Source organism: Leptonychotes weddellii, chromosome 12, assembly GCF_054177405.1.
Source record: "Leptonychotes weddellii isolate Sample4059 chromosome 12, ASM5417740v2, whole genome shotgun sequence".
Taxonomy (NCBI): domain Eukaryota; kingdom Metazoa; phylum Chordata; class Mammalia; order Carnivora; family Phocidae; genus Leptonychotes; species Leptonychotes weddellii.
Window position 1 is genome coordinate 92,624,456 of NC_138380.1, and position 17,051 is coordinate 92,641,506.

General features: G+C 52.8%; 1 protein-coding gene across 1 annotated transcript in view; it reads right to left on the reverse strand.

The window, feature by feature from the left end:
* Positions 1–17,051, reverse strand: part of ADCY1 (adenylate cyclase 1) — a 62,425-nt gene that overhangs the window by 40,557 nt on the left and 4,817 nt on the right. The window contains exon 2 of the mRNA XM_081800877.1: positions 13,348–13,497. Coding sequence (XP_081657003.1) covers positions 13,348–13,497 — 150 coding nt within the window. The remainder of the gene's footprint in view (positions 1–13,347; positions 13,498–17,051) is intronic.

Below are 17,051 nucleotides of genomic sequence, written 5' to 3' on the forward strand. Positions count from 1 at the left end.
ACAGGTGGTAGAGAACAGAGGAAAGCCCAGTGAACTTGCAGGCAGAATGAAAGAAATTGCCCAAACTGAAAAAATGGAGCAAATAGACTAGGGGAAAAAATCCCCAGAACACAGCAACCCATGGGACTGTAATAGAAGATCCAACATTCATGTCAATGGAATCACCAAAGACAAGAAAGAAAATGGCTATAAAAAGTATTCAGAGAAGACGAACCATGAGAGACGATGGACTCTGAAAAACAAACCGAGGGTTCTAGAGGGGAGGGGGGTGGGAGGATGGGTTAGCCTGGTGGTGGGTATTGAGGAGGGCACATTCTGCATGGAGCACTGGGTGTTATGCACAAACAATGAATCATGGAACACTTCATCTAAAACTAATGATGTAATGTATGGGGATTAACATAAGAATAAAAATAAATAAATAAATAAATAAAGTATTCAGAGAAATAATGGATGAAAAGTCCCTAAATTTAACAAAGATGTAAACCTCCACACTTGGGAAACTGGGAAGACCCCAATGCAGACAAACCAAAGAAATCCACACCAGAACACAACATAGTCAAATGTCAGAAAATTAAAGACAACAGACAAGCTTTCACAGCAATGAGAGAGTAACAATGCCTCTCCCACAGAGGAAAGACAGTTTGAATTAGAACAGATTTCTCATCAGAAATCATGGAGGCCATGAGAAGGTGGCACATTTTCTGAGTGCTGAGAGAAAAGAACTGTCCACCCAGAACCCTTCAGGAATGAAAGAAATCAAGATGCCCTCAGACAAGGGGAAAGTATGAGGATTTGTCACCAGCAGTCCTGCCCCAAAAGAATGGCTGAAGGAAGTCCTTCAACCAGAAAGAAAAGGAGAAAAGGAAGAATCTCTGGGTATCAGGAAGGAAGGAAATAACATGGTATGAGCAAAATTACACATGAGTACAATATATTTCCCTTCTCCTTTATGTGCTGGTTGAAGCAAGATTTACAGCATCACATGGTGTGGTTCTAAATGTATGCAGAAGAAAGATTTAAGACAGTTTTGTCACAGATGAGGTTGAAGGACATGGAGGGGGGTTTCTGCACCTCACTCTATCTGGTAAGATGTCAACAACAGTAGAAAGTGATGTTATGTGCATAGAGTGTAAAACCTCCCATGGCACTAAGAAAGATAGGCACTCAAGGGCTCAATAATAAATCAAAACTGAATTCTAAAAAAAAGTTCAAGTAACACGCAGAAAGGCAGGGAAAAGAAACAGAGAAGAAAACAGAAAACAAAACATAAAATGAAACATTTCATTACATGAAAAATAAGTGTTCTAAACACACAAAAGACAGACATTGGCAGACTGGATTAAGAAAGCATGACCCAGCTATATGGAGTTGCCAAGAAACTCACATATAAAATAGGCTGAACAGAAAAGGATGGAAAAAATACACCATGCAAACACTGATCAAAAGAGAACAGGAGTGTCTATTTTACTATCAGATAAACTAGACTTCAAGGAAAAATACTGTAAGTCAGAAAGGGCCACTACATATGATAAAAGTCAATCCACCCAGACACAGCAATCCTAAATATGCATGCACCAAACAACATAGCTTCGAAATATATAAACCAAAACCTGATAGGACCAAAAGAAGAAAGGGACAAATCTGCAATGTTAGCTGAAGACTTCAATACCCCATATATCAATAGGTAATAGAAAAGCTGGACAAAGCTCAGCACTCATACAGAAGCACTCAAGAAGACCATCAGCCAACAGTATGTAATCAACAGTTATAAAACACCTCACCCAGGAAGCGCCAAATACACATTCTTTTCAAGCACCCACAGAAGACCCACCAAGACAAGCCATATCCTGCCTGGATCATGACACAAACTTCAGCATATTTAAAAGAATTCAAATAATAGTTTATGGAAAATCATGGACTCCAACTAGAAATCAATAGCAGAAAACAACAGAAAAACCCCCAAATATTGAGAAATTAGGCAAAATAATTCTAAGCAATTCAGGAGTCGAAAGGATATCCTAAAGGAAAATTTTAAAAATACAAAGAACTGAATGAAAGTGAAAATACAGCATATCAGTATCTGTGGCATGCAGCTCTGAAAGGGAAATTTATGAGATGATAGACTTGCATTAAAAAAGAGAAAATTCTCAAATAAATAATCTAAGCTTCCTTCTAAAGAAACTAGGAAAAGAAGAGCAAGATAAACCAAAATTAGAGGAAGGAATAGCATAGTAAACACAAGAAGAAATCAGTGAAACTGAAAACAGGAGAAAAAAAAGAAAACAAAAACAAAATCAATGAAACAAAAATGTGATCCTTTAAATATATCAATAAAATATATAAACCTCTAGAAAAACCAGTGAGAGAGAAAGAGAGAGAGACAGATGTGACACAAATAAACAAAATCAGGAAATATATCACTACAGACCCTGCAGACACCAAAAGGATAAAGGGAATAGTAGCAAATCTTCACACATAAATTCGACAATTTCAAAGAAATGGACAAACTTCTCAAAAAGCACAAACCACTACAACTCACCCAATAAGAAATAAATACTATGAATAAAATATTTGAATTGCTCTGTAATCTATTAAGTAAACTGAATTCTTAATTTAAGAACTCATATAAAAGAAATCTCTAGATCCAGATGGTTTTACTAAATATGTCTACCAACTGCTTAAAGAAGAATTAACAGCAATTCTACCTATAATCATCCAGAAAATATCAGCCTTAGAAAGATTTTTCTAGATATGTCTCCTCATGCAGGGGAAACAAAAGCAAAAATAAATTATTAGGGCTATACCAAATAAAAAGTTTTGCACAGCAAAGGAAGTAATTAACAAAATGAAAATGAAATGAAACCTACTGAATGGAAGAAGATATTTGCAAATGATAGCTTCAATAAGGGGTTAATATCCAAAATATATAAAGAACTTATACAACTTCACATCAAAAAAGCCAAATAATGCAATTAAAAATGGGCAGAGAATCTGGATATATAATCTCAAAAAAAGACATACAGATGGCCAAAACCACAATGAGATATCACCTTACACCAAGCGAACACATCCTAATTCATTATATAAAGTTAATATTATCTGACACCAAAACGGATCAAAATAAAAAGAAAACTACAGACCAATGTCTCTGGAGAATACAGACGTAAAAATTCTTAACACGATATTAGCATATCAGCAATACATAATAACACCTGACCCAAGTTTAATCAGGGGACACAATGCTAGTTCAATATTGAAATATCAATCAATGTTATATACCATATTAACAGGATAAAGAATAAAAATCACCTATCTCCACTTGTGGTGAGCATAGCATATACTATAAATTACAGTATAGTTTATAAACTATAAACTTGTCAAATCACTATGTTCTACACCTGAAACTAATGTAACACTGTACATTGTTGCACATTGTAATGACGTTGCAACTATAACATATACTTTAAAAGCTATTTTTTAATCACATAACCATTGATTCAGAAAAAGAACTTGATAAAATTCAACATCAATTCCTGATGAAACTCTCAGAAAAATACGAAGAGAGGGTAACTTCCTCATCTTGATTAAAAAAACATCCAGAAAAAACCTACAACTAGTATCACACTTAATGGTGAAATAACTAAACACTTTCACCAGTATCAAGCCAAGGATATCTGCTTTTCCCACTTTTATTCAACATATAGCACTGGAAAGCACTGTCAGTGAAAGAAGGTAAAAAAGGGAAATAAAAGGCATATGCACTGGAAAAAAGGAAATAATCCTGTAAATATTTGCAGATAACATGATGGTCCACGTAAGAAATATGAAGGACTGAAAAACCATGTGAAAACAAAACAATATCAAAAAACAAAAACAGAAACAAAAGCTCAGAAGGTTGCAGGATACAAGATCAACATACAAAAATCAGTTGAATTTCTATATACTAAGAATGACCACATGGACAATGATATCAAAAATATAATTTATCATTTACAATCATTCAAAAAATGAAATCGATAGGGGTGAATATATCAAAACATATATAGAACTTGCATGCTGAAAACTACAAAACACTGGTTAAAGAACTTAAAAAAGATCTAAATAAATGGGGAGACATACCATGTTCGTGGACTGGGAGACTCAGAACAGTAAAGATGTCAATACTCCCCAAATTGATAGACAGGCTTATCACAAATCCTATCAAAATCCCTGCAAAGATTTTAGTAAACATAGGCCAGATTATTCTAAAACTTATATAGAAAAGCAAAGAAACAATAATAACTGAAATCATTTTAAAACAGAACAACAAGGTGGGAGGAATCACTCTACTTGATTTTGAGATTTATTATATAGCCACAATTACCAAGACTGTGTGGAAGGATAAACACACAGAGCAAAGGGACAGAACACAGTCCTTGGAAATAGACTCACACGAATGCACCCAATTGATTTTTGACAAAGGTACAAAAGCAATTCAGTGGAGGAGGTATACAGGACTACCATACAATCCAGCATTACTTATAACAGCCCAGGCATGGAAACAACCTAAGTGTGCCTTGATGGATGAATACATAAAGTATGGTACATATATACAATGGAATATTATTCAGTCATAAAAAAGAAGGAAATCCGGCCATTTATGACAACATAGATGGACCTATGGGGTATTACACTAAGTGAAATAAGTCAGACAGAGAAAGACAAATACTGTAGAGTCTCAGTTACATGTGGAATCTTTAAAAACTGAACTCACAAATACAAAGAACAGATTGGTGGTTGCCAGAGGTCAGGGGGTGGGGGGGGCAAAGTGGGCACGGGGCAGGAGGGGGTCAAAAGGTACAAACTTCCAATCATAAAATAAGTAAGTTCTGGAGATGTGATGTACAGCATGATGATTGTAGCTAACCATACTGAATACTTGAAAGTTGCTCAGAGTAGATCTTAAATGTTCCCATCAAGAGAAAAAAAAAAAAGTATAACTATGTGAAGTGAAGGATGCAGCTAAACTTATTGTGGTGATCACCTCACAACATATACATATACCAAATCATTATGTGGTATGCTTTAAACTTATATGATGTTATATGTCAATTATATCTCAATAAAACTAGCAATGGAGGACATATTGCATTTTCAACAGATGGTGTTGGAGCAACTGGACAACCACAGGCAAAAAAAAAAAAAAAAAATGAGCCTGGATCTAAACTTCACACATGATGCAAATATTAACTCAAAATGTATCATATATTTCAATGTAAAATATAAAACTTTAAAACTTTTAGAAAACACATGAGAGAAATCTTTGGGATCTAGGGCCAAAGAGTTTTAGACTTGACACTGAAAGCACAATTCATAAAAGGGCAAGTTGACAAACCCAACTTCATCAAAATCAAAACCATTTGTTCTGCAAAAGACCTCATTAAGAGGATGAAAAAGCAAGCGACAGACTGGGAGGAAATGTTTGCAAACCACATACCTCCCAAAGAACTAGTATCTATAATATATAAAGAACTCTCATAGCTCAAGAATAAAAGCTAGATGATGATGATGATAGAAAAATAGATGATAGATATGATAGATGATAGATAGATAGATAGATAGAAAATAGATAGATAGATCATAGACAGATAGACAATACATAGATCGATCAGTTTGAAAATGGGCAAAAGACATCAACAGACATTTCTCCAAAGAGGACACAGAGATGGCAAATAACCACATGAAAAGATGTTCACCATCACAGCCACCAGGGAAATGCAAATTCAAGTCACCCTGACACATCAGTACACACCTATCAGAAGTGTTACAACAGCCAACAGCGACACAGCACCCGCCGGCGAGGGTGCAGAGAAACGGGCTTTTTGGGAGTGAAAAATGATCCAAACACTCTAGAAAGCAGCCTCACGATTTCCCAGTAAACTAAACATGCAACTACCACACGACCCAGCAACTGTACTCCCAGACGTTCACGCCAGAGCAGTGAAGACTCACGTTCACACAAAAAACCACAGGAATGCTCATGGCAACTTTGTTCGTGATCGCCCCAAACCGAAAACCACCGAGATGTCCTCCGACAGGAGAGCGGTCAGGCCAACGGTGGTCCATCCACACCACGGAACACAACTGAAAGAAAAGGGGGTGAGCCACTGACACAGCAAGAACCTGGATGGATCTCCAGCGGACGGTGGAAAATGCCAGCCCCGAAAGTGTACACGCTGTAGGACTCCACGCACAGGACGTCCCTGAGATGACACATTTACAGACACAGACAACAGATCGGCAGTTGCCAGCTCCAGGATGGAAGTGGGGAGGAGGTGCGGGGGTGCACGCCGTGGCGGCCTGTTCTGTGTCTTGGCCACACCTGTCAGTCTCCTGCTGTTGGGGAAGCGAGGTGAAGGGGACATGGGGTGCCTCTGTCTTGTTGCTCACGACCACATGTGCATCTGTAATTAGCACAAACTAAAAAGACTCCATGAAGAGAAAACAATGAATTGGGTGTGAAAACCCTCACACATTGCTGGTGGGAACGGAAAACAGTAAAGCCACGTTCGAAACGCGTAGCAGTCACCCCGTGACCCGCGGTTCCACTCCTGGCCGAGGACCCCTCTTCCATCGGCCCAGGCCTGCTTCTCCACCTCCAGCTGCACCAGTGCGATTTCACGTGGCACCCAGGAAAGAGGCCACGGAAGGAGCTCTGAGGCCGGGGCTCACCCAGCCCTGGGCACCGCGAGGCCTCTCGACCGCGACCCAGCCGGCCGGCCTCTCCTCACCTTCAAACCATGCACCCGGCTTCTGCGTGAACTTGGCAGGTGCCACGGACTGAAGTGTGTCCCCTCAAAATTCCTGGGTTGAAGTCTTAATCTCCCATGTGACTGTATTTGCAAAAAGGGCTTTCAGGAGGTAATTAAGGTTTAATGAGGCCAAAGGGTGGCATCCTAATCTGACAGGACCAGCGTCCTGCTAAGAAGAGAATGTGGTATCTCTCTCTGCACACGAGCACCGAGAAAAGGCCATGCGAGGGGTTTTAAGAACTCAGTGGGATGCACCTGCCTCTTGTGCAGGTAGAAATGAAGCATCAGCAGGAAGGAGGGATGGTCGCCCTGTTCCCATGGGACCACCCACCACGAGCACCCTGCATGCTCGGCCGAAGGAATGCTGGGCAGGCCCTGCTTTCCAGAGCTGGATCTTGCAGGAGGAGGGACGGAGGGTGTCCCAGGCTGCCCCTGCCCCATGACCCAAGTCAGAAGGTCTGGTGCCGGCCTGAGCCAGGGGCGCTGCAGGGGGCATGGGGCGGAGCACGGTGGCCTCAGCTCTGCTTCCACGGAGTCCAGGCAATCGTGGGGATGACAACACAGGGGGTCGTGCCAGCCCCTGCCGAGCCTCATACACTGCACATCGATGCGCCAAGGGGTCCAGACAAAACCCGCTCCCCGCTCGGCACCAGGAGGCAAAGGGCCTCGGGGTGACCGCACCCACAAACACAGCACTGGGAGCAGGGGCCACTCCCCATGTGTGTGTGCGACCTGCGTGTCAGCGACTCTGGAGGGTCACCCTGCATGTGCATCCCCAGGACAGGTAGGGCGGGAATGGTGCCCTCCCTGAACACCCACATGGCTCACGGGCGAACCCCTGGACCTGGAGATGACTATTAGCGCCAAGTCGACAAGTTAGCGGTCACGGGGTTGCCAAATTCTTCGTTTTCTTCTTGAATCAGTTTCGAGAGTGGACACCTTGTGGGAATTCACACATCTTGTCTAAGTGTCCAAATCTTCTGGTATCAGTGCATCCTGAGTGTTCCCCTCGTATCTATTTTTAGCCCGGCTCTGTCTGCAGCCGCGTTTCCCAACCCTGAGACCTCTGTGTGCCCACTCTTTCTTCCCGATCAGTCGCTCTAAGACTTTCGTATTTCAAAGACTCAACGTTGGACACTTTTGTTCTGAAAAGGAAAGACCCCTGTTAAAGGACCCTCCCAGTCCCTTTGGAGGATCTGACCTCGGGGATCTGTGAGCCCAAGCCCTCTGCTGAGCCTAGCATGGCTCAGGACACGCGGGGCTGGAGAGGGGGTGTGGCTGGTCTGGGGGTTCCTGGGCTTCAGCCAGCTCTGCCACCAGCTACCCTGTCCCTCACCTCGTTGTCCCTCCTGAGTCAGAAATTCCCTGAGCCAGCCCCAGGTTTGCAAAACGGAAGAAAGTCCTTACAGGCTGCACACAAAGCAGAAGCCTGAAATCGGGGTGTGAACTCAAGCAGGAAGAACTTTCTGGATCACGCACCTCCTTGTGCTTGGCCACGACCCTGCACAAGGGCCGTGGCTGCCAGCGTCGGTGCTGATTTGGTGGGAGGGGTGGTCTCCACACACCCAAGTCCCTCCCAAAGGAGTCAGCCTCGGGGACACTGGCAACTCAGGGAGCTTCTCCAACGTACGGCAGAGAAGCTTCTAGAAGTAGAGGAGGCGTCCAGTGCAGCAGACAGCCCTGCCCACCGTCTCCGAGACCCCGTGGCTCCACCAGCAGGGCAGGAGATGAACACACACTCAGGTTCTGCGGGCAGAGCTGGGTACTTTCTTCTAGATTGGTCTCCGCAAACAGAAGGCTGTTCGTTCTAAATGACACAGGGGGAGGAGAGCGATCAGCAGCTCCTCCCTGGGGGCATCCCAGGCACCGAACACCCTACAACCCGCACCAAAACAGCACTGACCAACGTGGAGCAAGAAGGTGTTGGCATCAGATCGGCAAACAGCGGGCAAGAGCCCGCCAGCCCCAGATTCCGGAGCAGAGCCGTGCATCCCACGGTGTCCTGTCCCGCCGCTGGGACAGGCAGGGTTCTAACCCTGGGGGTTTGCATCTCAGGGCAGGCCCTGCTCTCCCCTCCCGCTTGCCCCTCCCGCAAGCCTGGTGGCTGGGGGTGTCACCCAAGCCAGGCCCGTCCTGCTGGCACAGCCCTGGGGAGGGGGAAGCACCTGGTTTGCACTCTGACACACAATGTCTCCTGTTCTAGGAAGCTTCCCATCTCAGGCCTGCTGGGTGCACACTCATGGCCCCCATCCCTGCCTCCAAGGTCTTACCTCTGCCTGACCCCTGCTCCTTCCTGCCAGTACCTGTCGGAGCCCTGCACGCGGCCGCATGCACACACCTGCCTGCCCCCCCATCTCCCATGTCCTCCCAGCTGAGGCCACAACAAATAAAGGACCCCCCTCGAAGACCACCACGCACCACGCACATGGGCCTCAGCTTCTCTGCTTATGCTCTTCCCCCAGCTCACATCACCCAGGACCCCATTCCTAAACCCAACCCCCCCCCAACACCTGCCACCTCCTGCAGAAGCCAGTGGGCTCACCTGCCACCACACAGTGGTCATTCCAGAGCTGGACACCCCAGCATCCTCTCCCAGAACCAAAGCATGTCCCCTCAGGACCCCCTCTCAGAATCAGGGTATGTCCTCCCCAGGACCCCCTCCCAGAATCAGGATGCGTCCCCCCAGGACCCCCTCCCAGAATCAGGATGCGTCCCCCCGGGACCTCCTCCCAGAGTCAGGGTGCATCCCCCAGGACCCCCTCCCAGAATCAGGGTGCGACCCACCAAGGCCCCTCCCAGAACCAGGGTGCATCTCCCAGGACCCCCTCCCAGAATCAGGGTGTGTCCCCCCGAGACCCCCTCCCAGAATCAGGGTGCATCCCTTCAGGACCCCCTCCCAGAACTGGGGCATATCCCCCGGACCCTTTCTCAGAATTGGGGTGTGGCCCCAGCACCCCCTCCTGGAATCGGGGTGCATCTGCCAATATCCTCTCACACATCACCAGGGTGCCCTATTACGGGCTCGGGGTCTGGAAAAGGCCCTAGAAGCTGCTATTAAATTGAATTCTTTGCTAATTGAGTCAAACATGAAAACACACACAGACCGTGACCAGGCCATTCGGTCGGGGGTCCCTCAGCTGGCCTCAGCACCTCCTGCTGTCCTGGGCCTGCCGGGCGGTCCCCAGGCAGTGGGAGGCACCAGGTGCCTGCAGGTACTTGAGAGCCCCCGAGAGGCGGCCAAGCCCGTCTGAGCAAGCCCATCTGAGCCATCCCAGAGACTGGGCTTCATGAGCTAAAAGCAGCCGGGCCGGCGGGAGGCAGGGAGTGACCCCGAGGTCAGGGGACGGGGCAGCCCAGAAAGCCGTTGCTGTGTGAGGGACCAACCCACAGGCTGCAACAGGAAAGGCGTGCGGGTCAAGGTCCTGACTCAGCCAGTCTTGGGACGGCCAGGGACGCACGGAAGTGACCTGTCCGCACTCACCCTCCTGTTCCTAAAGCACCAGATGAAACCACCAAGAGAAACAACTGCTATGTTTGAAAATAGGAACAACTGCATTTTTACACAAAGAAAAGCAAGGCCAGGGAAACAGAGCTAGGGACACAGGGATCCCTCCTGAAGAAGCACCGGCCTCCCCACAGTGAGCGGCTCGTTCGCGCCCACGGGCACAGTGAGAGCACGGACCAGGAGGGATGCAAACGCACACGCCACGGAGAAGCACGTGAACACGTGGAGAAGCGGCCATCTGCGTTACTGAACGGCCAGGAGGCACAGACCTTACACACAGTGGGGGACGGAGAAAGAGGACCAGACTCATCGCCGGGGCCACGCCCCAGAACCCCGACCACCGGGCCCACCTCAGCCTTCCCACCCACAGATGGCGGGCCCTCCAGAGCCGAGCGTCATCGGGGGTAACTTATAAAACGGAGCATAGCATTATTTGGAAAAGACCCCCAAGCCCAGGCAGAGAAACGACGTCGTATTTGCTCTCTCAACAACATGACCGAGGAATACGTCCAGTCTACGTGAACAAAGATGCTCGTGAGGAGTAACATTTTTAAAACGTGGAGTCTGCTGAGAACACAGTCACGCACACGCATGCACACGGCACGCACGCACAGGGAAAAGGAGCAGCTACCTCAACTTACAGTTACAGCACTGGTGGACCCGTCCATGGGAAAATGCAGAAAATAGAATTATCCAGACCACATGACAACGATACGGGAAAAGAAGATGCACAAAGACCAAACCTGGAGGACACAGAGCGCAGTCTCACTGGGCTGACGGGATTGGGGGGCATTTACCGTGTCGCAGATTTCCCGAGCAAGAACACCAGCCCCGAGCCTCCGCGCGTCTGGGCGCACTCCTCTGCGGGACGAGAAAACACTCCCTTGCTGGCGGAGCTGCTCTGGACCCGCAGGAGATGACACGCGCAGAGCGCTGTGCTGGGCCCACAGCCGCCGTGACAGCAGGAGTGCGCCTGACCGCCGGCTCCCGGGGCCAGCGCGGGCCACACGGCGGCCACACCGCGCCACGAGTCTGTGCACGGAAGCGCGGGCCACACGGCGGCCACCACATTAGCATCACACACGGCCGACCCCCAGTTGGGGGGCGCACTCAGCCTTAGGAGACACGTTAGGGCCGTAACCTTACACAGTCCACGGAAGAGGCCGCCAACGTAAGAGAAGAAAGGAAAATAGACACAGAGTGAGCAAGGAAAGACACTGGAAAGGAAACGCAGAGGAGACAGAAACCAGGAGGAAAAGCAAAGGAAGGTTCAGAAGGACACGGGAACGGCCCCAAATGTCACTTCTTCCAGGACATCGGGGAGGCGACAAAGGGGGGATGACGACACTAAACTCGAGCGTCTCAGAAGCGGTTAAAAGCCTCTCCATTGGTGGGGGTGACACCGCAGCAGAAATGCTCAGGGCGCAGCCCCCGAGACTCACGATCATACACACGTGTGTGCATGCACGCACACGCACACACTTCGACACTCACCTCCACACACTTATACAGTTACATGCACACTCCCACACGTGCAGACACACACACACATCCACATACAGCTGCACACACACGCACACTTGGACTCACACACACACACACGTATACACACACATGCACATGCAGACCCGGTTATGTGTACGCACATTTATCCGCACGCATACGCACACATCCACACGATCCCCACATACATACACACACATGCACACACGCATGTACAGAGACCTCGGCATGCACAGAGTCCACATGGATGCAAACCCACACATGTACACACACACACAGACACACACGCACGCATATCACATGTGCACATGCATCTACACAGAGATCTGTAACTCCCACGGACAAGTCCATCCACAGACACACACACACGACCTAAACACACGTATGTCATCTGCTTCTAAGCTGTAACCCACCTTCACTGTAAACACTAGGTATCGTTAGAGTATCTATAAACAAACACACGTGCGTGGGTGCTTTAAGTGTGCAGCCCTACTCCGCACCCTGCGCTCGAACCCAGCGGGCTCTCGAGGACCAAGCAATCCCATCTGTCACCCCTACGAGCACAAGGCTCGGTCACCGACACTCTGGTAAAGCAGAGCCTGGGAACCCCCCCCATTACGGGCCTTGTCTGGAGCTCCCAGACCATGCCGTGGGCCCAGGACAGCAGCGGACCGGGAGACACCACTGACAGGCACAAGCCCAGGGACACGCGGCTGACAGTGGCTCTGGGCGGTGGGAACCGGTCCAGCTCACCCTCTGGATTGGGGTGAGTGGTCCCGCTGCCCCAGCAGGCTGTGGCAAGAGCCGGGCAGGTGCACCCCAGCTTCACAGCCCAGCTGCTGGTGCACGGTCACCATGACGACCACCGTCACAGGGACGCCCTCGGGGTCAGGGGAGGCTTCGCCTCGCGGTGGGTCACTCTGGCCGGCAGGTCAGGGCCCACCACATCTGCGCCAGGGCCAGCCAGGACCTGCCTCATCCCCCCGCCACCGCCCCCCAGCTCTGCGGAAACTGATTCCAGCTGAATCCCACCCCAACATCCGTCCCCCCCAAGCAAAACACCCCCCACTCTGTGCTTTCAAGCAGCTCAGCCCCCTCCAGGGCAACAAACCCACGGGGTGAGCTCTGCAGCTCTCCCTGACTCCTCCCAGCCCTACAGCGTCACCTGGGCGCACCTGTCTCACCAATGGGGAAACTGAGGCTGGGGGCCACACAGCATGGCAGATCCTCCATCTCCAGGTCTAGGGAGGCCCCACTGCCGCTGCCCTGTCTCCTCGGGGGGGGGCCAACCTGGGCTTGATGTCCCTAACCATCCTCACCCTGTGTTCTGTGCTCCCCACCTTGTGCTCCCTGCCCCGCACCCCAGGCCCGCACTCCCTCCTCCACACCCCCCACCCAACTCTGTGCTCCCCACCCTGTGCTCCCCACCCCGTGCCCCCTTCCCCCACCCCCTGCTCCCCGCCTTGTGCTCCCCACCCCATGCTCCCCACCACCCTGCATCCCCACCACCCCGCATCCCGCAGCTGACAGCCCCACCACACCAACCTGCTTCTCGTTCTCGTCCTCCAGCCTCAGCCGGTCTTCGATGCAGTTCCGGGCCTGCAGGAAGGCTTTCCTTTGGGAGCGTTCGGCCAGGACCCTCACAAACACCCCATACATGTTCACGCTGAGGAAGAGCAGGGCGTTGGCACCAAGCTGGAAGGGAGAGAACACAGAGCACCATGTGCGTGGGGCGCTAGCTCGGCAGAGGCTCCCACACCCTCCGACGAGCAGCCCGTGGAACGACCACGCTGCCCAGGGTGGCCGGGGCGCCGGCCAGACCCACCGTGCACAGCTGACTTCCTGTGGTCATATAGCAGACCAGCATGCAGAGAGCGCCCCCCAAATTCACATGCAAGCCTGTCGCCCAGCACCCCAGAGCGTAGCTGCATTTGGACATGAGGTCTTTCGAGAGGTAATTATGTTAAAACGAGGTCACTGGGGAGGGCCGTGTGACTGGCATCCTCCTAAGACGAAGGGCCCAGGACACAGAGGTGCATGCATGCACGAGCCTGTGAGGACCCGGGGAGGAGACGGCGTCTATGCCCAGGCAAGGCCTCGGGACGACCGGCCCCCACACTCCAGGACCCACAGGTCCGGCCTCCAGACCTGGGAGGGACAGAACTCTGCTGCTCAGGCTGCTGGGCTGGGCTGCGCGTGACAGCTGCCCCAGGACACCAGCCGAGAAAACACGACGCCGGGAGGAGCAGATGCTCCCGAACCAGGCAGCGAAGGGAAGCCGATTAGAAGCAAAAGGAAGAAAGGACCACGTCATACGCGAGCACGAAGCGAGCACTTGAGATGAGTGACCATCCAGGGAACACAGCGTCCAGAGCTCCCTGCTCGGCCCGCACCCCTGGGCTCCCACTCCATTCAAAGGATGGGAATCGAGGAAGGGGCCAGCGAGAAAGACCCGCCTGGGGCGCCAGCCGCAGCCCAGACTCGGAGGCTCGCACCTGCTGGACCAGGAGGGGGGCCTTGCAGAATGTCTGCTTTTAGCGGCCTTAACTCGAGGCCAGTCCGGACCGCCCGGGAGCCCACGATGGCCACACCGCAGGTCGCAGCAGACCCGGGGAGGATCAGACCCCACTTCCCCACTCAGCCTCCTCTGCTGGTCTGTCCCACTGCTCTCGGGCCCAGGGCCAGCAGGACCACGGCATAGATCCGGGCCCCGGGCCCACCTCCCCAAGGAGCTGCAGGTGTATGAGCATCGCCCAAAGCCACCGCCCTCAGTCTCTGTGAAGAGGCTAGACGGGAAGCACGCACTTCCTGCAGGGTCTGGGGGTCACTGCCGCTCTCCACCGGACGCTGCGACTTGCACACGATTACATGGGATGAAACAAAACGGAGGCGGGCGGGCAGCGGTCCTGGGACAAGCGGCAGGACAAGGGAGGGCAGGCCACAAGGCCGCGTGGACGGAGAACCTGCAGCACCTGCTGCTGCCAGAGGCTGGGGGCAGGGAGCAGGCGGGGACGCAGACCGGGCGGGCGGGCTGCAGCCTCGAGGACGGTGTGGGGCGCACTGAGGACAGACTGCGGCACGGAGGACCGGTGAGTGTGACATGTTCCTCAGGAGGGACACACGGGGCCGCGGTTGCAGACAACAGAGCTGTTCAAGAAGGTGACAGGGACACGAATCCCCAGGGCCTCGCACAGAACCGTCCTCCCCCCAAACACGGGTGAGCTTGCCGGCACACCGGGGACACCAGGCTCACGTCCGCCTGCCGAGCTCACATCTCAAAGGACGCGGGAACGTACCACCAGGACAGCGCCCCCTCCACACCGAGCAGTCGGAAAACCGCCGTCCCAGTGAGGGTCCAGGGGGCCACCCGAGGCCTATGACCATGCTGAGCCCGTCACCCCCGTGTGACCGGCCATCCTCCTGTGACCCTCTAACCCTGCTGCTGTCCCCTCGCTGGAGCACGCATCGCCTGAAGCAGGTGCAGGGCTGGGAGGACCTACTGGCCTCCCCGGGGGTGGGTTCAGCATGGCCGTCCCGGGGCCCGGGCCGTGTTTTCTGTCCTCTCAGACCATCTGCTCCACCCGGGGATCAGTCGTGCTCACTGAGGAGCCGCGGGTCGGAGGCACGATGAAACGACTCATACTGAAACGCGTGCTGCGTGTGGTTAACACGCCCACAGGCACGGTCGTGGGCGCCCTTCCAAACATCCAAACAAGCCAGAGTCACCGCACAGCACACGGCTTTTCCCGGTCGACACGTCACCGGTCTGGCCCTGCGTGCCCCCGCCCGGCCTCCATGTACCATTTGGAAGGCAAGGGAACCGGAGAGACCCAGGACGTCCTCCCGGGACACGGCACCAACCCTCCTGAGACGAGACGCCCTCCATCCCGGCGCCCCCAGTCCCCACACGGAGGGGCCAGCACCGCGGACAGCCCCGCGCTGGGGCCGGGACGCCACCAGACACGGCTCTTCCACAAAGTGAGGCCTCAGCCGGCCAGGAGTGGCACTTGGGGATGTGGTGTCCCCAGGGAGGCTGGGGCAGAGGTGGGACACGGGCCACGGGGCAGACCGTGGGGTCATGGGAGAAGCGGCCAGCAGAGTGAGGGCAGACCGGGTCACCCCTCTACACACACCCTCGTCACTCCTGCCCTTCCCTCCGGCCATGATGACCCACCCAGGGAGACTGAGGCCCAACTGGCCGACCACTGAGTGCCTGCCTGCCCCGTCCACACTGTTGAAGCTGCCCACGTGGAGAAGGAGTCGGTGTCCAGCAGGCAGGGTGAGGTGGGGCAGAGACCTTCGGGGACGGGGGCGTCCTCCGCCTGGCGCTCGGCATTCCCCAGCCAGGGGCTTCCATGCGCCCCACCGCCTGCCCCCCTGCCGTCCCCTCCCTCCCTCCCTCACCCCCTCCCCCGGGATCAGGCGCAGCCACCGCCCAACGGGCCGCAGAGAGGTTTCACCACCGGCCACCTAATCAGTGATCAGTGACGAGGGTGACAACGCAGAGAAGCGTGCCCAGAGTCACCTGCCGGCAGGTGTGGCCCAGACGGGGTGTCGGTTCACACCGGCAGCCAAAGGGACTGCCCAGGCGAGACAGGCCGAGGGGACCCCGGGGGAAGGGCGTGCTGGGGTCCAGACCGAGCACCCCAAGAGCCGCAGGCTGGCAGGGCCGCACGGCAAGGCTGGGGCAGGAGCTTCAGGGCTAGTGAGGGAGGGGGTCAGCCGCAACGCTGCTGCCTCTCCCCTCTGGCCTCTGGGGTTGGGGCTCTGCCGGGAGGTCAGTGCCCTAAGACGCTGCTCACAGGCCCCCTCCTCCCCGCCTCGCTCTGGGGAAACCCAGCCCCCCGGGCCCCCCGCTCCAGCTGCTCACTCCGGGGGTCTCAGGGCTGCCAGGCCCGGCCCCTCCTCATTGCTCCCCAGCCACATGAGGGCTGCCACCCCCTCCGCATCCTTCCCGCTCCTCGCTCCTGCCTCGGTTGCTCAGCACTCCACCAGCAGACCCCCACCAGGGGGTCCCGGTGAGCAAGGCCCTGTGCCCTGGCCTCTTCCTTGGGCTGCTGTCCCAGCCAACACCTCCAGAGCCCATGGTACGTGGCTGCACGAACCCATCCTCCGGCCGAGGACTGGTCCTCGCTGCACCCACCAGCATCCACTCCACAGACACACCGGCACTGAGGAGGGGCCGGCCCAGGCTGAAGGGGCCCGTGCACACGCTGCAGCCCCGCACCCGGCCTCCACGCGCCTGCCCC